This window comes from Eretmochelys imbricata, chromosome 2 (assembly GCF_965152235.1).
Source record: "Eretmochelys imbricata isolate rEreImb1 chromosome 2, rEreImb1.hap1, whole genome shotgun sequence".
Classification (NCBI taxonomy): domain Eukaryota; kingdom Metazoa; phylum Chordata; order Testudines; family Cheloniidae; genus Eretmochelys; species Eretmochelys imbricata.
Window position 1 is genome coordinate 157,326,439 of NC_135573.1, and position 21,860 is coordinate 157,348,298.

At 40.5% G+C, this 21,860-nt stretch overlaps 1 protein-coding gene across 6 annotated transcripts in view; it reads left to right on the forward strand.

Annotated features, from left to right (window-relative positions):
- BRD9 (bromodomain containing 9) overlaps nt 1-21,860 on the forward strand; it is a 57,578-nt gene that overhangs the window by 14,691 nt on the left and 21,027 nt on the right. The window contains exons 6-10 of one of the 6 annotated variants that reach the window (XM_077810882.1): nt 1,393-1,503; nt 2,238-2,413; nt 10,532-10,676; nt 14,140-14,215; nt 16,651-16,746. In XM_077810882.1, the coding sequence (XP_077667008.1) occupies nt 1,393-1,503; nt 2,238-2,413; nt 10,532-10,676; nt 14,140-14,215; nt 16,651-16,746 (604 nt within the window). The remainder of the gene's footprint in view (nt 1-1,392; nt 1,504-2,237; nt 2,414-10,531; nt 10,677-14,139; nt 14,216-16,650; nt 16,747-21,860) is intronic. The other 5 variants (XM_077810884.1, XM_077810885.1, XM_077810887.1 and 2 more) reach the window with 5 other exon arrangements.

Sequence of the window (21,860 nt, forward strand, 5' to 3'; positions counted from 1 at the left end):
CCAATTATAGGCACCTAGGGGCTTTTTTAAATCCCATTAGGCTCCAATCTGCGTTTAAAAATGCCTAAACACCTTTGAAAATCTGGCCGTGAGACTATAAACTCCAAAGGCTTGTTTTTCGAGAGGCATAGAATTCCTTGCACAAAAGTGCACGCACAGTTAGGGTATGTTCATGCACAAGTGACCAAGAAATTATGATTTGCATTGAGTAGCTACCTGATTTGTGTGCAGAGACTCATTCAAATCTAGTTGTTTGTACAGCCACCCTTTCAGTATTTAAGTGTTAGTGGGAGTTACAGGTTAGTCACCTTTGGGAACCAGTGCTATCAAGCTAGCTCTAATTTATCATGTCATGATCTAATTTAATGAAGGCCAAGGGACTTGAGTGTTTGCTTTGATTCTTGCTTTGCAAAACTTTCATATCCATTTCAAGTCTACAGAAGAATTTTTTTAAATAGTTCATGGATCTCATGTAAAACTGTTAATACTTTCCATTGGGTTATTGTGAGAGAATAATAATGAATAGTGTTCTTTTTTAATGTGCGTGGAAAGGAATTGCACACTTAAAAGGCTTATCCAATTTATATCAGAATATGGCTGTTACTGATGCCTGTAGAGCAGTCCTGCAGTAAGAAGTAGCAGATTTTAAAGGGAACATGGAAAGCAAAAGAAGAAAATGTGTTTATGCCTTTTCTACTTTTTTTTATTTTTATGATTAAAGGATATCTGAAAGGTAGTTTCAAAAATGTTTTTACTTTAGAAATTCTGTTCTTCTGTACCCTGTTTCTCTCGAAAGACACTATATTACTGGAATAGTAACATCAGAGATGTCATGCAATTAAACCAGAGTAAGAGAAGTGATTTTTATTCAGGCTGTTCTAAAATTCCTTGTTGCATGCTTTTGTTTACATCGTTTTAATTTAAATTGGAATAAATGATTGGGAGGGAAGGGAAAAATGTCTGTCTTAAAGATTCAGTGACACACAAACCTTCAGTTAAGGAGTGAGAGAGCTCACAATACAGATCTGTGACTACTCCATTCCATCAGTGAGTCTGCCTGGAAAATCAGGGAAAACTAGACTTTATATTCCAGCTACTTCTGAGTTTAAAAAATGAACAAGGAAAAAGTTGTGTGCGCATAAATAAAATTTAACCTTTCGGGACAGCACTGAACATCATAAGGAAGCAAAAAAGGTGCAACCCTTTGCAAGTCACTTTTACTTCATATTCACTTAATGTCCTTGAACACTTCTTGGTGTTCTCAAAATGTCTTTGCATTGAATGCTTCTTAATGTGGCTGTCTTCACAGGATGTTATCTGGAGCTCTTTCTTATGTTCAGTTATTGAAGGAGGTATGAAGTTTTAGCAACTCTTGTGTTTTGTGTTTTTCAGGCAGATTTTAAACTGATGTGTGATAATGCAATGACGTACAACAGACCAGATACTGTGTACTACAAGCTAGCCAAGAAGATACTCCACACAGGCTTTAAGATGATGAGCAAAGTAAGAGATCTATTTAAAAACAAAAAGCAGAAAAGATTGGTTAAACTGACAAGGACTATAATCAGTCATAGTGATAAACATTATTTCATCCATCTGTCATTAATTATAGCAGTGCCCACCTGTGCTGCTATATTTAAGGGCTTGTCGGCATTTCCATTATAACCCCCCTTTCTTTTAGGTCCTGATTATGCACCACTGAAATCAGTGGGAGCTTTGCCACTAACTTTAATGGGAGCAGAAACAGGGCCTAAATCTATATAACCCAACTATAAAAATTTGTTTCAGGCTGAAACTTTGGACACAAGGTTTCACTTGAGAAACAAATTTCATTTACCCTATTGATTTTAAAGGAGCTGAGCTTTTTTAAAAAGTTTTGACTGTAAAAAGATAGTGGATTTGAGGGAATTTTCCCATGTCTATTACTCTAAAATAGTTGTTAATGTGGACTAGTGTTTATAGGCTACCTTGCATGTGTGTTGCAGTTCAATTATGGTAAGTCTATATGTAAAAGAGGCAGCTATATCTACATGTGTAGTTCTTATTTGTTTCTTGATAGTCGGGCTGAGAAATTCTGGTGCCATGCTACCATGACCAAATCATGTTGCATCACCATTGGAAGTTAGACAATAGGAGCAAAATAAGGCCATGGCCATTCCCATCCCATCCCATTATCATAGCATCTTGGCTATGAGGGAAAGGTAAAGTCCCTGCCGCTCTGTCCTTTCTGATTCTAGGAACGGCTGTTAGCTTTGAAGCGCAGCATGTCGTTTATGCAGGACATGGATTTTTCTCAGCAGGCAGCTCTTTTGGGTGATGAAGACACAGCTGTTGAGGAACCTGTTCCTGAAGTCGTTCCTGTACAAGTAGAGACTACCAAGAAATCCAAAAAGCCAAGTAAAGAAGTTATTAGGTAAAGGTCTTAATGGAAATGCATACTGCTTTGTGGCAGCTATTGTACTCTCGATCAATGCAGCAGGCCAGGCTTGGGTAAGGAGTAGGGTTTTGCAGTTTTGTGTTTGATACTTGAAGTAATACAATGTTAACATGAAATTTGATCATGCAGTAGTTTCACAGCTTGATGATTCCAAATCTATTACAAACCATATTGCTTCTAAGGCTGAATATACCTCCCTCTGCAAACTAACCTGACATGGCTGTTGATGAATAGATAAATATTTTCGCCTCCTCTTTTACATGCTCTAAAATTGAGATCTGACTTTATTTTAATGGTGGCTTAAAGCCTCTGTCACTTTTTATCATCACATTTCCCAAAAGTTCTTGAAGTTGCAGAAATAGTTCCTGTGAATAATGTCAAAACCTACTGAGAAATTTTGAACTTCAAGTTTTTAAAGGATGACTGTTTTGACACCAATGTTATGAAATAGATGTTGCAAACAAAAGTCCAAAATTAGCAAATAGTAGTTTTTTTTAAACTGAATGTTTGTATATCCCTTTAAACATGTTTTATGAGGCATTTTTTCTTTTCCCCTCTTGTTTATAAGGGTCTTTTTATCAAAGGAAACAGTAAAACTAGCAGTTTTGTCAAATGAACAGAGTAAACACACTAGAAAAAGTAGTAAACTTTTTTGCAAACATTTTTCAGTTAAGGTAATCTTGCCTATTATAATTAGTAACTATACTAGGTTCAAAATTTCCAGTCAACTATTGCTTTTTTTCCAAGTTTATGGTGTCCCTTTAAATATTAAAAAAAATTTAGAATATAATCTGCCACAGCGATTTTTGGAACAGACCTGGTGATTGACAGCTCTGGTAATCATCGTTAGTGTCTAATGGAAGAAACAGATTAATTTAGCAGTTCTGTCTGTGTGCGTTTGAGAGAGACAGACAGAGATGTGGGGTTAAAAATAGACCTCTTCAAATGTTTGAGTGTTTGCATTGACTGGAATTATTATACAGTAGAACCTCAGAGTTCTGAGCACCTGAGGTATGAACTGACCGATCAACCACACACCTCTTTTGGAACCAGAAGTATGCAATCAGGCAGCAGCCAAGACCAAAAAAAAGAAGCAAATTCAGTGCTGTACAGAACTGTGTTAAATGTAAATTACTAAAAAATAAAGGGAAAGTTTTAAAAAAAGATTTGACAAGGTAAGGAAACAGTTTTTGTGCTTGTTTCATTTAAATTAAGATGGTTAAAAGCAGAATTTTTCTTCTGCCTAGTAAAGTTTCAAAGCTGTATTAAGTTAATGTTCAGTTGTAGACTTTTAAAAGAACTACCATAAAGTTTTGTTCAAAGTTATGAAAATTTCATAGTTATTAACAACCTCCATTCCCAAGGTGTTTGTAACTCTGAGGTTCTACTGTAGTGGGAGAGAGTTGTACAACAGTGTAAGTGCTAGTGCTTTCATTCATAAAACTGGATTATTTTTCATGGGCTTCTTGATGGAATTGAGGATAATAAACTGGAAGTAGAATTCTGTTAATGGGAATACAAACTCAAGATTTACATACAAAATAAGGAGGAGCACCTTCATTTAGGTTTGTACAGTGCCTGGCACAATAGGGCCCAAATTCTGATTAATTCTTACAGCCCCCATTACCATAGTATCTGAGGACTTCGTAGTCTTTAATTTACTTATTCTCAAAACACAGGCAGTCTATGGCAGAGCAGGGCATTGAGTCTCCCAGGTTCCAGGCTAATGCCTTGACTACTGGACCATCCTTCCTTTTGGTGTTCTACCAAAGTATAAACTCAGATAACTGAATTACTAGTCTCAAATTCCATCCAGGAGATCAAATTCTGAAGTGGTTTGCACCTTCTCCTGGTCCCCTCAATGTTTATATAACTCCCTTGGGCTTAATTACTTAGATTCACACTCATTTACCAACTTACATCTTGCACAACCTGAAGGGCTTGATCGTGTACCATTAAGGTCAGCAGGAGTTCTTCTGCAATGGGAGCAAAACCGGAACCTAAAGGTACATGTTTGTACAGCCATGACTCATGATAAAAAGGGTGAGAGGGAACCCTTTAGGTTTTTTTCCAGTAGAATCTTGTAAATTTTTTAAAAAATTTAAGTTTTAAGTTCCATTTTTCAAAAGTAATTTAAGCATTTAGAATCCTAAGTGCCTGAGTCACTTTTGAAAATGTCACTGATCAAGTTTCCTGAACAGAAGTGTAGAAATTTGACACACTCAACATTGGATGGAGTCAGAGAGACCTAAGCTTTTAATGTTTTTAAACAATTAGTTAATGGGATATAATATTATCATTAGGGCTATCAAGTGATTAAAAAGAATACAATATCAAGATAACAATAATAGAATACTATTTATATAAATATTTTTGGATGTTTTCCATTTTTTCAAATATATTGATTTCCGTTACAACACAGGATACAAAGGATACTGTGCTCACTTTATTTATTTTTTATTAATATTTGCACTATAAAAATAAAAAATAGAATTTTTCAATTCACTCAGGACAAGTACTGAAGTGCAGTCTCTTTTTATCATGAAATTTGAACCTACAAATGTAGAATTATGTGCAAAAAAACCCCTGCATTCAAACATAAAACAATGTAAAACTTTAGAACCTTCAAGCCCACTCAGTCCTACTTCTCATTCAGCTAATCGCTCAGACAAACAAGTTTGTTTACATTTGCAGGGGATAATGCTGCCCGCTTCTTGTTTACAGTGTCACCTGAAAGTGAGAACAGGCATTCGCATGGCACTGTTGCAGCTGACATTGCAAGATATTTACGTGCCAGATGCACTAAAGATTCATATGTCCCTTCATGCTTCAACCACCATTCCAGAGGACAAGCGTCCATGCTGATGATGGGTTCTGCTCAATAATGATCCAATGCATGTTCATTTTCATCATCTGAGTTAGATGCCATTGGCAGAAGGTTGATGGTTTTTTCTTGGTGGTTTGACTTCTGTATTTTCTGCATCGGAGTGTTGTTCTTTTAAGACTTCTGAAAGCCTTCTGAAAGCTCCACACCCCGTCCCAATCAGATTTTTGAAGGCACTTCAGACTCTTAAATCTTATGTCAAATGCTGTAGCTATCTTTAGAAATCTCACATTGGTACGTTTTTAGCATTTTGTCAAATCTGCAGTGAATGTGTTCTTAAAACGAACAACATGTGTTGGGTCATTGTCCGAAACTGCTAAATAATCCGAAACTATTAAAAGGAAATATATGGCAGAATGTGGGTAAAACACAGAGCAGGAGACGTACAATTCCCCCCGAAGGAGTTCAGTCACAGATTTAATTAACGCATTATTTTTTTAATGAGTGTCATCAGCATGGAAGCCTGTCCTCTGGAATGGTGGCCAAAGCATAAAGGGGAATACAAATGTTTAGTATGTCTGGCACGTAAATACCTTGCAGTACTGGTTACAAAAGTGCCATGCGAACGTCTGTTCTCACTTTCAGGTGACGTAAATAAGAAGTGGGCAGCATTATCTCCTGTAAATGTAAACAAACTTGTTTCTCTTAGCTATTGGCTGAACAAGAAGTAGGACTGAGTGGACTTGTAAGGCTCTAAAGTTTTACATTGCTTTGGTTTTGAGTGCAGCAATGTAACAAAAAAAAATTTGTTTAAGTTGCACTTTCATGATAGAGATTCCACTACAGTACTTGCATGAGGGGAATTGAAAAATACTATTTCTTTCTATCATTTTTACAGTTCAAACATTTGTAATAAAAATAATAGTGAGCACTGTACACTTTGTATTCTGTGTTGTAATTGAAATCAATATAATTAAAAATGTAGAAAAACATCCAACATATTTAATGCATTTCATTTGATATTTTATTGTTTAACAGTGCGATTAAAATTGCAATTAATCACAATTAATCTTTTTGAATTAATCACGTGAGTTAACTGCGATTAATGGACAGCCCTAATTATCAGACAATCAAGGATATTTTGCTCAATATCGTATGAACCTGTGAACTTTTGCGTTTTTCTATAAATGGGACTTCTGGAATATTTTGCCTTCTATACATCCCATTTGAATTTGGGCCACTAGGTTTAAGGGATTCTGTACTGATGTATCTTGCATGCTGAGTGATTGGAAGGATCACAGAAAGGGAAAAAAGATTGGTGTAAGGATGACATGAATATTGGTGTAAGGAAATCTAACTGTGGATTTGATTTAAATCATGATTTAAATCTCTAGTCAGTAAGACTTGATTTAATCATGAATTTCTTTATAAAAGTACATTCTTGTTATAACCTTAATACATATTCTTCACAACTCAGAGATAGATGTAGGTTTCATTTTTAGAAGGTACATGCTGTACATTTTTAAAGTGATTTATTTTGAAAACTTTTCAGATTAGTTTTACAGCTATATCAGAAAATGAATGATTGTTTGGTTATTTCATTTACCAAAGGTAATTAACCTAAAACAACAACATTATGTATTCTGGATTTTTTTCTTCAATCGCAAACATAATATTTTAACAAAACAAGCATCTGAATTTTTGAATTTAGTTAAACATTCAAGTTTTTTAAAATCAGGTTTGTTTTTGTTAAAAATCTTTTAAACTAAAATATTTAAATGAAATATATTTTTAAAAAAACTAATTAAATTGACTGTGTCAGCCAGGTTAACATGAGAAATTTAAAATACTGGCTTCTGCAGCTAACTCACTCGTCTTCACCTTCATTTTCCTGTTTGTTCATAATTTGGAAAAGAAAAACAAGCTTTCCTAGGTCCCAAACAGTTTCTCAATTTGGAATGAATTAGTCCAAAGGAAGAAAATTACTCTTTCTACACCGGCAAAAGAAGCTACTGCTGTTAAAAGTGAGATTATTACTTGAACAGTCTCTGAATCCAAGTGTTTAAGTGACTTCCACCAGTTCACTGGTGTGACTTTCTTTAAAACATCATCAGGCAATATATATTTCTTGAATGGTTCACCCTTAGCTCTGAAGTTTATTGTAGTTGGCATTATGGAGGGATGATTGCTGGATGTCCATGTCATAGCCAGCTCCTCTTCAGCAGTTAAGGTTTGACCCTGGTATCAAGTATTTAGAATATTTGTAAGAAAATGAGCTGGAGATAGTGCTTGTCCCATTCATTTTTGTAATGCTTGTAATTTAACTCTGTCATTGCATATTTCTCGTTTTAAGAGCTCACTCAGTTCCTTCCAAATTTCAACAGCGTCAGCAATTTCCCTGCATTTTGTTCAAGGCTACAGAAATAGGCTTCAGGGTACTCAGCATGTGGTCAACATTTCTCTTAAGCCCGGTGTTGAGAACTTTGGCTGTGACACTGCCGTCTATTTTTTTCGCCATTTTGTTCACAAACTGTCATCAGATTAGGCCAGTTCTTGATCTAGTGCTCAAAACAGTCCACTACTGAGTTCCATCACACGTCTTGTGGGAGGGTTAGCTTGGTTCCTCCCACTTTTTTCAGAGCAGCGCTGCAAAGTGGTTGTTACGGAAGTATTTTGCAATTTCAACAACATTAGCCTGTCTTTCTGGAACACTGAAGTCTTTGGCTAGGTGATGCACCAAATGAGCACTGCAACCATATGTTATTAGCTTGGGACTCTCTTCACCCTCTTCTAAATAATTTCTTCACATCTTAGATACATTTTCAGCATTTTCTGTGACCAAGCTGCGTAATGGACATTTGACATTTTTTTCAGTTTGTTAGAGCTTTTACTGCTACTTCTTGTAAATATTCTGCTGTGTGTGCATTTCCTGATGTATCGATTGTTTCTGTGAGGAAGACATTCCCTTCTTCTGCTGTCTTCCTTACAGAAACAATTGATACATCAGGAAATGCACACACAGCACAAGCATGCACAACAGGATCATTGTGGACATTGCTCCACCCATCAAGACTCAGGTTAACAACTTTACCCTCTAAACCTTTTGCACGCTGCTCAAATTCTCTTTCATACACTTTATCCAGCAATTTGCCTGCGACATCTGCTCTGTTGGGTGAACTGTATCCTGGTCTTAATGACTGAACCATGTTAATGAAGTGTGGGTTCTCAATCATATGGAAAGGAGAGTAAGTTGCATAAACAAACTGGGCAATTTTTTCATCAATTACCTCTTTTTGTAACTTGCTGGTTCTTATCGCAAATTTACCTTTTGGTGGTTTCTGGATGATGGAGATTTTATTATTATTATTTTATTTTATTTATTTATTTTTGCTACAGGTGATAGACTGTGGCTATATAGCATACAGGATGTGACTGAAACATTATCATTGGCAGATAACTCTGAAACTATAGAAAATGCTGATGATCTTGAAGGTGGATAGTTTTCAGAATCCTGTATGTTGAGGATGGATTCTCCAAAACAAAATAAGTCAATGCAGTTATTTAATTATTATTACCACACTACTCATTTAGTATTACTCATTGCATTCACTGACACTCAGTATTGCTTCAAAGGTGAAATTATAAAAGGAAGATCTGCCTATTTCAGCTATTTATTTTTTATCACAACTGTATCTAAAATGATAGTACTATAGAGTAACAACTATATTTTTTGCTCAAACGTGAGAATTCAAGAATAGTCCAGAAGGAAGATGGGCAGCCCTTAAGAAAAAAGTGTGAAATAAAAAAGTTTACCAACCTGAAGATCCTGCATGTTCAGACATGTTCTTTTCATCATCTTCAACGCAGCTTTCTCTCGAGAAGGAACGCTTCTCATAATGTTGTTTCATTTAGGTAAACAGGCCTTGCATTTCTTTGTTGTTCTCTTTTCACACATGCCTGTCTTGCCCACAGGTAGAGGAACTTCATTAAAGTATTCCCAAATTGGGTCTCTTACGGCTGGCTGCCATTATAGGTTTTCCATTCTAGTGACAGAATGGTACAGTAGATATCAAATCAATGAATGCTACACTCAGACTTCTGGCATATGCTGCTGAAACAAGTTTCATTTTTGTTTCAACTGCCTGTCCCTTCCTTCTCACATGTATCTCCAGACTTCTTCTCCTTATCCAGATCTATTCTGTCCCCAACAATCTTCTTTCTATTCATTGAACTTTTTGAAACTTTGGACTTTTAGAGAGAGGTAAGAGACTGACCCTGTGTATCCAAATTTACATAGGGACAATAGGGTTGAGGTCTGTTATTTCTCACCTCTACATATTTATTTATTTTATTTTATTTTATTTTAAAACATTTTTGCTGTTACCGAGCATGTTCTCTCTGGAGACACAAATCCACAGTTTGAAAACTGCAAAACTAAGCATCTCTGGTATCTTCTAGACTGAGCACTGAGTCCCATTGGGTAGATAGAAAGATTAACCTAAATCTACACAGAAGCCCCTGGTACCTCATGAGGTTTTTTCCTCAAAAAGCATTTTATCAAAAAAATCCAATTTAAATTTTAAAAATTCAATTTTATTGATTTTTGTTTTAAAAAATCATTTATTTTTATCCACTCTGAAATCTAATTTACACAGCCCCTTACATAGCACCTGAGAAGTGGCTCAAGGTGCCTAGTGACTTTATAATTCATAAGCCTCTTAGACTGAAAATTATTATATACATTTTAAAAGAATACAGAGATGATGCATTTTGTCTGTTCTTCCACAACATTCTCTTTCTATACTTTTTTGCATTTATATATGAAGTAGCTCAAACTGTGTCCTGTTCCATTAATGTATGGTTTGTGATTCCATTTGTATTTAGCTGCTTGTAGCTATTTTAGTTAAAAGGGTTCAACTGAAAAGTAAAGTTTAAAATTCACATTTGCCATCAGAAACAAGAATGTGTGATGGATGTTGATTAATATGAAACATTAGATGTTTCACTTGTTCGTAGTAATATAGAAATTACTAAAATCGTGAAGGAAGTTGGTTTTTTGTCTACTCAGTTGTCATTTCAGTACTTCAAAGTTATGGTAGGACTTTTATCACGTGCGAGACTTAAACATATAGACAAATTGATGCTACGAAGAAGAGTGAATTTTTAAAATGTTGGTACTACTTAGCTAGCAGTCACAAAACTCAGTTTGCTATTGTTTTGAAAATGGGTTTGGTTCCATTTTTATTTGAACAACTTGTAATTTGTTTTAGTTGCATATTTGAACCTGAAGGAAATGCATGCAGTCTAACAGACAGCACTGCTGAAGAACATGTCCTGGCCTTGGTGGAGCATGCAGCAGATGAAGCTCGAGACCGGATCAACAGATATCTACCAAACAGCAAGGTCTACAGCATGGTCAAGTCTACCATTTTATATAGTGTCTGACTTGTAAATATTTGTCACATCACAGGAAATAAGTTCTATGGATATTACTTGTATTTCCGGAGTGTCATGAAGTCTATGGTGGGTCAAATTCATCTTTTATGGAAGGCCAGCAAAAGGCCAGCAAAAGGACTGTATTACTTAAGTCCCATTTAAGCCATTTAATTAGGGGTTCAGTGTCTCTTAAGACTAAACTCAATAAGTTTCTGGAGGAGATGTATGATGGGATAATATGATTTTGGCAGTTAATTGATCTTTAAATATTCATGGTAAATAGGCCCAATGGCCTGTTAGATGGGGTGGGATCTGAGTTACTACAGAGAATTCTTTCCTGGGTATCTGGCTGGTGAATCTTGCCCATATGCTCAGAGTTCAGCTGATCGCCATATTTGGGGTCGGGAAGGAGTTTTCCTCCAGGGCAGATTGGAAGAGGCCCTGGGGTTTTTTGCCTTCCTCTGTAGCATGGGGTACGGTCACTTGCTGGAGGATTCTCTGCTCCTTGAAGTCTTTTTAAACCATGATTTGAGGACTTCAGTAGCTCAGACATAGGTGAGAGGTTTATCGCAGGAGTGGGTGGGTGAGATTCTGTGGCCTGCATTGTGCAGGAGGTCAGACTAGATGATCATAATGGTCCCTTCTGACTTTAATATCTGTGAATCTTAAGTGGCATGTAGTGGTCTCATGTCAGAGCTCTGCGGAATTTCACCAGGAGAAAATAGTCAGGTAGTTAGGTTAGCTGCCTTGGAGTCCTTGCCCTTAGAGATGACTGTGACAGAGTGGCAGGATTCTCTTCTTGTTTACCATGTTAACAGGTAGCTGGTGGTAAATTTGCATTAGTATGTATTTGAGGGTTATTAGGAATTCTTTTCCCCCTTTGGAGTTCATCTTTACATTTTCCTGACTTCCTACTTTAGGTAGAGATCTCAGTGCGCCGCACCCCAACTCTTTTTGGTTCTCTAGTTGCTGACTACTGCTCACCACACATAACACATTCTTGAGTGATGCTACATAAAGAAGACAGATACCCTGCCATCTGCACCTGGGTGTTGGTGAGCCTGGGGCACTAACAGCAGGCTAAACTGTCTTGAACATGGCTCCAGAGAAGGTTCAGTTATAACATAGATGTGGATACATGGGTACGCTTACAGGCTGCATAGTTGTCAACTACATCATTTAGGGGGTCTCCTTTATTAGCTGCCACTAAGGCCAGCATAAATGGTGAGCCCAGCTTTGTGACCTTGACAAGTTTCCACAGCCATCGATGGTAGAGTGGGTGTGACAAGCTGTTTTTAGGGGGTGGGGGGGTTGTGCTGTGAGTTGTGTGGGTGCTGTAGGAAATAGCAGCTTGGGGAAATTTTGAAGACTGCGGGACTCTGCTTATAGCAGAGTCCTGAGTAACTCCAGTCCTCCATTGAGGCAGACATTGAGGTTTACAGAAACTGTTTAATTTTATCATGTGCAGACTTAACATTGTAATGAAGCTTCATTTTCATTTTCCGTTCCACACCCCCATCTCTCATGTGTCGTAGGATGGCAGGAGTTCCTAGAGACTGCTTTAGCTGAAAAGGCCCAGGATGCATGTGCATTCCCCATTCCCTGTCCCAGTCCATCTTGCTCCTCTGCATTTGGTGGTCATTGCAAGGGAAAGGTTTCCTGGAGAGCTTGGATGGCGGGGATCAGGACATAACTGGCAACTTTAACTGCTTACTTTCCTGCATCTTACCTCCCTAACTGTTAAGAGGAATTGCAGTAAGCACAGTTGATTCAGCAAGGGGGTGGGGGGGTGGGAGGAGAGAAGCTTTAGTTTCCTACTGGACCTTCTGCTTCATTGTGTCACTAGAAGGGCATACTGGGAATTGAGGCTCTTTTGGAAGCTTCCGAACAGACCTTTGAAAGCCACATGCAGCAGCAGTCCTGTGTGAAACAGCCAGTTGCCAAACTCTGAAGAGGGCTAGTTGATGCAGAATGTAACCAGCTCACAAGAAGAGGGGATGAGCATGTGGAAGAGGAGTAAATTGCTCCATTTGTGCAGCTTTTAAGGCCCAGGCTTTAATACAGGCTAATACAGACCTAGTGGCTGCAGCCAATGATGGCCCGCCCTCAAACCCTCTCTTGGTGTTGGTTGCTGCTCTTTTGTGATCTGGAGGAATTGCATTCTTGTGCATTCCCCCTTCCAGATGTGCATCACCCATTTTATTATGTGTAATATGGAGTTTAATAAACTATTTAGAAATAATTTTCTTTGTGGCACTTCTTAAGAGAAGTGTCTAGTGCTTTAAGAAAGAAAATCATGAACTAGAAAGAGAGGGATATTTAATGTGAGATTTAAAGTAATAGCAGCAGGTAAGTTCCAAGTAGAAGAATGAAAGAGCACCCATCCCTCAGATATTGGGAAGAGGCAGCTTTTTGGCCTTTTGGCTCAGATCGAGCGTTGTACTTTAACTTCTGCTTTACTCTGTTATCAGAATGTGGTGGTGTCTCTGCAAATCCTATTTCAGTCCTCTTCCTGATCATAGCTTGTCTTTAGACAGTCAGGCATGTGCGATCAAGTAGTCCTGATCCTCTGATTAGAGTTTTTTTTCCTAAGGGCTTGATATAGCACCCACTGAAGTAATTGAAAGTTTGCTGTTTCCTTTAACCGAAGGAGAACTAAAGTCCTAAATTTACAGAGCTGGTAGACTTAGACACAAAGATGAATTAGTTCATCTGATTCCTGTGATTGTGTAGAGGTTGGGTGAAATGAGTGGCAAGGGAGCAGGAAGATGTAATGTCCAAGATACAGGATGGAGCAAGTGTTGGAAAGATGTGAAAACAAGCAGTTCACACTGGGTTGGAAATGGATGTGATGGAGGATGGGCACGATGGTCGCTTTTACTGGCACAAAGAGCAGTCTAGCCTTGGCAGCATGGACACCTGGGGTGAAATCTTGGCTCCCGTGGAGTCATTAGTGAAACTCCCATTGACTGCAGTGGGGCCAGGATTTCACTCTTACACTTCAAAGAGCAGGGATTTAGAAAGCTCATGAAGGAGGGAGTTACGTTCTCTTGCTGACAGTTAAAAATCCTTATTATTAGAAAATGGAACAAATGAAACTGAGGTCCAGAATTAATATGGGATTTCTTGCATGGGGAACAAGTTTTAGGTCTGAGTTAAGAATGATAAGTCAGATAAGGGACAAAGGATCATTTGTTCCAAAGGAAGTCTTCAATCTTTGAAGCATTCATTAGAAGGAAATTACTGTACAGCCAGGACTCTACATTCCTTTTTACTGAAAAAGGTCTATAGAAGTGCAGTATAAGAGAAGTCAAGGCCAGCTAGGAAATTTTTTCAAAGAAGCCTGTGTAAACTAAAATCTTGGTGTTTTAAATTTGGATTCCTTTGAGCTATAACCGTGACTATAAGGGCCACTCCTTTATCCATATACTTCTATTTACAGATGGGTTATCTGAAAAAGAATGGAGATGGATCTTTATTATTCAGTGTGGTTAATTCATCAGATCCGGAAGCAGAAGGTAAGTGTTTTGTTCTTTTAATGGTGTATTTCTAATAACTATGGTGTAACAGGGTAGCTGGCCTCTCAAATGAAACGGGGTCCAGCTCTTTCCTGTTTCAGTCCAGGTGCACCCTAGTATGGCGCAGTGAGAAGGGCAGAGCTGCCTTTGAGCGTTATAAATGAGATACAGCCCAAAGGCTGGGGAGAGTTCAGAATCCAGGGTCCAGAAACGGGAAGAGAGCTCAGAAGAAGAGGAGAGCTGGATTGAGAGCTTCAGGAAAGGGAAGCTCCAGAAGGAGGGAGCTGTGAGAGTTCACTAGTGAGCAGTGGAGCCAGATCAGGCTGCTGGTGAAAGCAGGAGGCAGGAAGGCATTCGGGGAGTCATCTGCTAACTTTCCCCAGACAGAGAGCTGAAGCCAGAGAGGGCTGAAGGCTGAGAGCAACAGAGGGAGATGCTTCCTGCCTCTGAGCTGGAGAGATGAAGCCAGAGAGGGGTGACAGCTGGGGAATGGTGGAGGGGTGAGCTCACTGATGTCTCCAGGCAAGAGCTGGAACCATACGTGGGAAGGAAACAGGGTGGAGAAGTACCACAGCTAGAGGGGCTGAGATGAGGCACAGTGAGAGATGCTGGAATTATTCCTGACTGGTGAGGCGTGGTGAGTGACACTTGGGTGTACCTGAGGGGTGAGGTGTGGTGAGAGAGGCTAAAGCTTTATTTGGTGTGTTGATGGACTGTTGGGACTTAAGAGTGGATCTACTGTTTGGACTGTGCTGGGGAAATCTGGATTTTAGTTTTGGGACTTAGTCCTGGTCTGCACTTAAAAGTTTAATGGCATAGCTACGTTGGTTAGTCTGTGACTTAGTTCATCTTTCCTCATTGTAATTTTTACAAAAAAATCTACATTTTACAGTTGCTTACAGTAGTTTGATGGGTTATAAAATCTAATATTGACCATACATTATTGTACATCTTTGTGACACTGTAAAGGAGAATGCCATTGTCCGGCAGTGCTGGAATGACAGAAGACACTGAATGTGGTTTAATTAGGCTGTAGCTTTATTCCTAAGTATCTGGGAGTACCCAGCAGATAGAATTGTACAGTGCAGGTAATTCCATAATCATTTACATATACCCAGGAGGTTGCTGGCAGGCCCCCCCCCACCCCACTCCTTACTGATCCTGGTCCCCAGCCAAGCCACTGCTGGGACCTTGCCCCTACACTCCAAATGAGGGTTAAGGGAAGGCTATAAAGTAGGGGGTTTCCCTGCCTACCAGTCATAGGAGTCCTGAACTCCCCCCACTGCCTTTTCTGTTCTTTTAAAGAATACCTCCTTTAAATCCTTTCCCACTCCATGCTATCTGATCACCATATCCATACCCTGTGGAGTACCTGCATTGGACTTGCTGCCCCAAGCTTACATAATAAGTTGCGTCGTCATCGCCTAACATTTTGATTTTTGCCCACTAAACCCCCAGCCTGCGGTGAGGAAGGTAAAAAAAAACCCACCTCACCTTGGCCAATCTGGTGGTGAGGGAAAAATTCCTGCCCAGCCCTCCTCCACCCCCTCTTTGAAAAAGGAGCAACTAGCAATTTGCCCTCAGTGGATTATGATAACTACTTCTGAGGGCAGGAGGATGGATGCTGCTCAGCCTGGTCCAAGTAAGAGAGGGCTTTTACTGCACAGATATGGGCATAAATATCCACCCGCCAAGTGACTGACTAGATGGGGAGGATGGGTTAGGGTACCCATGCTGATGTGGTATGGAGCTGTTGTAGCTGGTAACTCTGGTAAATCTCTAGTCCTTAAAGGGGCAGCACGTCTCTGACAAGTCAGACAAATGTCCCAATCTCTTAATCTGAAGTGAGGTCATTGTAAGTATAATAATGTGTTTTTCATGAAGTATGGAAACAGTGCACATTTATTAAAATAAAGTCCCCATAATCACAGTTACAATTTGTACATTAATTTAGGATTCTTCTTTTTTCATTGTAGCCTTGTTCTCTCTAAACATATTACTGTTTACATGATTCATTCTACAGGTTCTATTTTTTTTGGAAGCAAACAAAACTTAAAGCATGATGTAATACCTTGCTGTTACAGCTCTTGTGGCAAGAGGAAGTGTTAAAATGATACTGTGTACTTAAAAAAACCCAATAAAACAAACTTCTGGTTAAAAGATTAAAATTTAGCTATAGTGAATTGAATGTATTTGAAAATTAGAACAAGAACTTGGATTGTCGTGGCAGTACTTCATGCATATCATTTAATATTATGTTTTACTTTTATTTAGCTTTGTGGCATCTTGCATCATTGTGACAAGTATCCAAATACTCAATAAGCTTATTTAATCTTAATTCCATAAGTAGGAACATACGAAATTTATACTAAGATATTTTGAAAAGATCGTTAAATGTATAATATGAATTTTTTTATTTAATCAAATTATTATAGAGGAAGAAACTCACGCAGTGGATCTGAGTTCTTTGTCAAGCAAATTATTACCTGGCTTCACTACACTGGGCTTTAAAGATGAACGAAGAAACAAAGGTAAAAGTGTAGAAAGAAAATAGCTTAACTTTAGAGTAAGTGCTTGATCAAACTATAGAAAGCAAATAATTCCCAATTTATTTCTGTCTCCAAATTTCTGGTACAGTTAGCTATTTTTAGAAATTATAGTATTTGCATTTGCAACTGAATGCAAATGTTAATTATCAAAACAAAAAGCAAACTTAATGAAAATAGCAGTATTAAAATGCTATGTTGATTTCATTATTGTTCAGTTGACTGTAACCTCTGCAATAGAAATTTTGTTTCTGAAGCTGCATACATTTGGATGCTTTCTTGGAGTTAAAAAATAATTTTTTTCTTCAAGTAGTGTCCCTGTGGGTGGTCCACTGTAGGTGTGTCTGCATCCCTGCACGGCTGATCAGATAACTTTGGTAACACAGGGTATATCCCTGCAATCATGTCATACCCGTTCACTATCAAGTGAGGGATCAGATAGTGAGCCAGATGCAGTTTAACAGTACTCCTCTCGAGCTCCATATGGGACCCACGATCAACAGTGTCCGGGAACGTACCAGCAGATGGCACCACCACTATCTTGGTATGGCCACCCATGGGCACCTCCACAGGCCATATGCCACCACAATGGCCATACTGGGACCCCTGGGTGGCACAACAGCCTGCCTCGCAAGCGTCAAGCATCACCTGACAACCCTCCAGGCACGCCCCCTCATCTGCAGCATCGAGGGCCTTAGCGCCTTGAGAAACTGAGGAGCAAGAAGAGGACACAGAGGATGAGATAACACTTGAAGCCATATCTTCCTCTTCCCCGGACGAAGAGGTCATGCTTTCACCACCATCCATGGCAGACTATTTCTGCCTGTTTCAGGAGCTGGTGAAAAGTGTAGTGGATACCCTCCACATACCATTTGAGAAGGTCAGGTCAAAGACATGCACCACCAGCTCATCAACATACTCCACACTTAGCCCTACTTGAAAATTGCCCTCCCAATCAACGAAGCAATCTTAGACCTGGCTAAAACGATGTGGCAAACCCCAGCATCTGTAGCCCCAGCGTACAAAAGGGCAAACAAGAAATACTATGTCCCCACAAAGGAATCAGAGTTACTTTTTCTCCTACCCCCATCCAGTTCCATCGTGGTACATGCTCTAAACTGTCATGGCTGACAACATCATTCCAGGGCAACACCCTATGACAGGAGTGGCCAGCCTGAGCCTGAGAAGGAGCCAGAATTTACCAGTGTACATTGCCAGAAAGCCACAGTATTCAGTATACAGCAGCCCCCCAGCAGCCCTGCCGATCAGCACCTCCCCCTCCCTCCCTGCACCTCCCGATCAGCTGTTTCGTGGCGTGCAGGAGGCTCTGGGAGGGGAGGCGGAGGAGCGAGGGCACAGCAGGCTCAGGGGAGGGGGCAGGAAGGGGTAGAGTGGGGACAGGGCCTATGGCAGAGCCAGGGGTTGAGCAGTGAGCTCCCCCCGGCATATTGGAAAGTTGGTGCCTGTCGCTCCAGCCCCGGAGTCGGTGCCTGTACAAGGAGCCGCATATTAACTTCTGAAGAGCCGCATGTGGCTCCGGAGCCACAGGTTGGCCATTCCTGCCCTATGACAGAGACTGGAAGCACCTTGATCTCTTTGATAGGAAGGCGTATTCCTCATTTATCTTACAATTTCATATTGCCAGTTACCAGACACTCAGGACAAAATATGACTACATGGATTACAATAAATTACATGACTTTATTGACAAGTTGCTGGAGAGTTCTCAAGAATCCTTTTAAGGCCATCATTCAGGAGGGAAAACTGGTGACAAAAACATTGTTGCAGTCGGCCCTTGATACCACCAGCACAGCTGCCAGATCCATCTCCATGGCTGTGGTGAGGAGACTGATGTCATGGCTCAACCTGTTGGGATTCCCAAAGGAGGTGCAGACGACAGTGGAGGACATCCCTTTTGAGGGTGTGAAACTCTTCTCTGAGAAGACTGACTCCTTTCTTCACATCTTGAAGGATTCCAGGGCCACCCTCAGGTCACTGGGAATCTACACACCAGGGCAAAAGAGATGTTTTAGCTCCCAATCCCAACAGAGGCCCTATTTGTCTCCATTCCCATCACAGCGCCAGTATGAGCACCAGAGGAAAAAGGGAAAATTTACTAAATGTCAACCTTCTCGTTCTCAATCTTCACCCAACCCACTGCCCCTAAACATCACTTTTGACAGGCAAGTTGTGGTGCTGCAACACCACTCCACACTACTGTCTGTGACCATGCACCCATTTGGCAGCGTTCCGTAGTGCCTTGGAGCACACAATATTGGACAGATGGATCCTAGAGATTATCCTATCTGGATACTCCATCCACTTCACCTTTCTACCCCCTCCACAATACTCTTCCCTGTCCCTCTTCAGGGACCCTTCTCACGAGAGTCTGCTATGTTATGAAATAGATCGACTCCTGCAGTTAGGAGCTATATAACCATTACCTCAATATCTATGAGGCAAGGGATTCTTCTCTTGTTACTTACTAATACTCAAAAGGAAGGGAGGTTGGCGGCTTATTCTGGCCCCCATAGCTCTTAACAAGTTTGTCAAGGCTCAGAAATTCAAGATTGTCATTTTACTGGCAATCATTCCATCATTGGAACAGAATGGCCCTCGACCTACAGGACACCTACTTTTCATATTTCAATGCTACCAGCTCTCAGATGATTTCTCAGATTTACTCTGGGACATGACCATTAGAGAGTCCTCCCCTTTGGACTTTCATTAACCCCAAAAGTATTTTCCAAAGTTCTCTCTGTGGTAGCTGCTTATCTACACTCACAAGAGATAATGATCTACCTAGACAATTGTCTCCTCAGAGCCCGGTCGCTCTAGGAGACTGAGCGAGCCACTGATGCCACAATACACTTGTTCACAGAACTAGGCATTCAGATCAACACCCAAAAGTCAACCCTCAAGGCCAACCTAGACATACTACAAGCCAAAGCCTTCCTACCTCAAGACAGGTTCCTATCTCTGGTCTTACTCATAGCTAAATGCAGTCTTCAAATACCATCCAGACTCTCATCTCCAACTCCTGTGGCATATGGTGGCGAGCACAGCTGAGATACCACACACCAGACTCCACATGCGATGCCCACAACTATGGTTCAGTTTGTTTTACAGACCGAAAAGAGACAGTCTGGACAAACCCCTGTCCATTACCTACCGGGATCAAAAACTTCCTGGACTAGTGGAAGAACCCAGCCAATGCTTGCAAAGGGGATTCCCTTCTTGCAGGCATCCCCATCGTTGCTGCTTACTCCTGATGCATCGATCATAGAATGGGGCACACATTTAAACAGCCTTATGACGCAAGGCAGATGGTCACCTGCTGAGAGAGATCCCTACACATCCACCTCCTCGAGTTGAGAGTGGTCTGGAATGCCAGTGCCCATTTCCTTCCGCAGATAGCAGGATCACATATGAAAATCCTAACAGACAACATAGCCTATATGTACTATATCAACTGCCAGGGAGGGACCAAGTTATCCTCTCTATGCACAGAAGCAATGAAGCTATGGAACTGCTGCATCTCTAATAACGTCACCTTGTCCGCCGCTTACCTCCTGAGTATGCAGAACTGGATACAGGACAAGCTCAGCTGCAAATTCCCACACAACCGTGAGCGGGAGATGCACCTGTCAGTACTTCACGACTTGTTCATATGGTGGGGAATACCATCCACAGACCTGATCGGCATTTACAAGAACAAGATGGGAGAGCACTCTCTGGGCCATGCACTCCTTTTCCACAAGGACCGTTTTTATGCCTTTCCTCTGTTTTCTCTTCTGCTGAAGGTCCCACTAAAGGTAAAGCGGGACAGAGCTCACATAATCCTGATTTGCTCTTACATGGCCAAGGCAGACTTGGTACCCTTACCTGATGCAGCTCGCAATGTGTCTGCTGATCTTCCTTCTGACCATTCCTCACCACCTCTCACAGGACAAAGGACAAACCATACATCCCAACTTGGGGATTCTCTGCATCAAAGCATGGCTCCTACATGTTTCCAGCACCTAGAAAGCTCATGCTCAAGGGAAGTACAAGAAGTTCTATTACATAGTAGAAAGTCCTCCACATGACGCACTTATCTGTGGAAGTAGTCCAGCTTCAGATTTGGTGCACATCTCTCCAGTGTCAGCAACTTTTCCATGTATTCTGGAATATGCTCTGACCCTTAAAAAATTGGGGTTGTCCCTGAGCTCTCCCAGGGTCAACCTAGCAGTCATTACATCGTTTCACCAACCCGTAGAGAGGTACTCGGTACCATTGCATCCAACCACCAGAAGGTTTTTTAAGGGTATAACAAACCTCATCCTTCAACCTCCACTTCCATGAGGAGGCAGGGACCTAAACCTGGTACTGAAAGGGCTGACCAGATCCCCTTCGAACTTATGGCCACCTGTTTGCTGCATACCTATCAATAAAAATGGCCTTTCTGATAGCAATTGCCTCAGCTAGAAGAATAGGGGAGATAGCAGCTCTGATGGCACATCCCCCCAACACAGCATTTTTCCTAGACAAGATTACACTCAGACTGCATCCAAAGTTCATTGTTAAGGTAATCTCCTCTTTTCATATGAATCAGTCAATTCACCTTCCCATCTTCTACCCCAAGCATCACCAAGACAAGAGGGAGGCCATGCTACATACCTTAGGGATCTCCTAACATCTAGCATTCTACTCAATAGGACAAGAGCCTTCAGGAAGTCCCCTAGACTCTTCCTTTCTATGGCAGAAAGATCTAAGGGCTCAGCAATATTAGCCCAAAGACTCTCCAAGTGGGTCTCTAATTCATATAGTGCTACCAAATTACATAACATGATCCCTCCAGACTTGATACGTACATGTTCCCCAAGATTGATCTCCTCATCTGTCGCTTCCCTTAAGGATGTCCCTATCTGAGAGATCTGCAGAGTGCCAAATGACTGTCAGTCCACACCTTCGCAGAATGCTATGTGATCACTGGGGACTCTGCCTCTGATGCCACCTTCAGCTCTTCAGTGCCGTCATCTGTAACGGACCCGACTCAGAAGTCCCAGCCCTCCAGAAGGCATACTGCTCAGGAGTCACCTACGGTGGAGCATTCATAG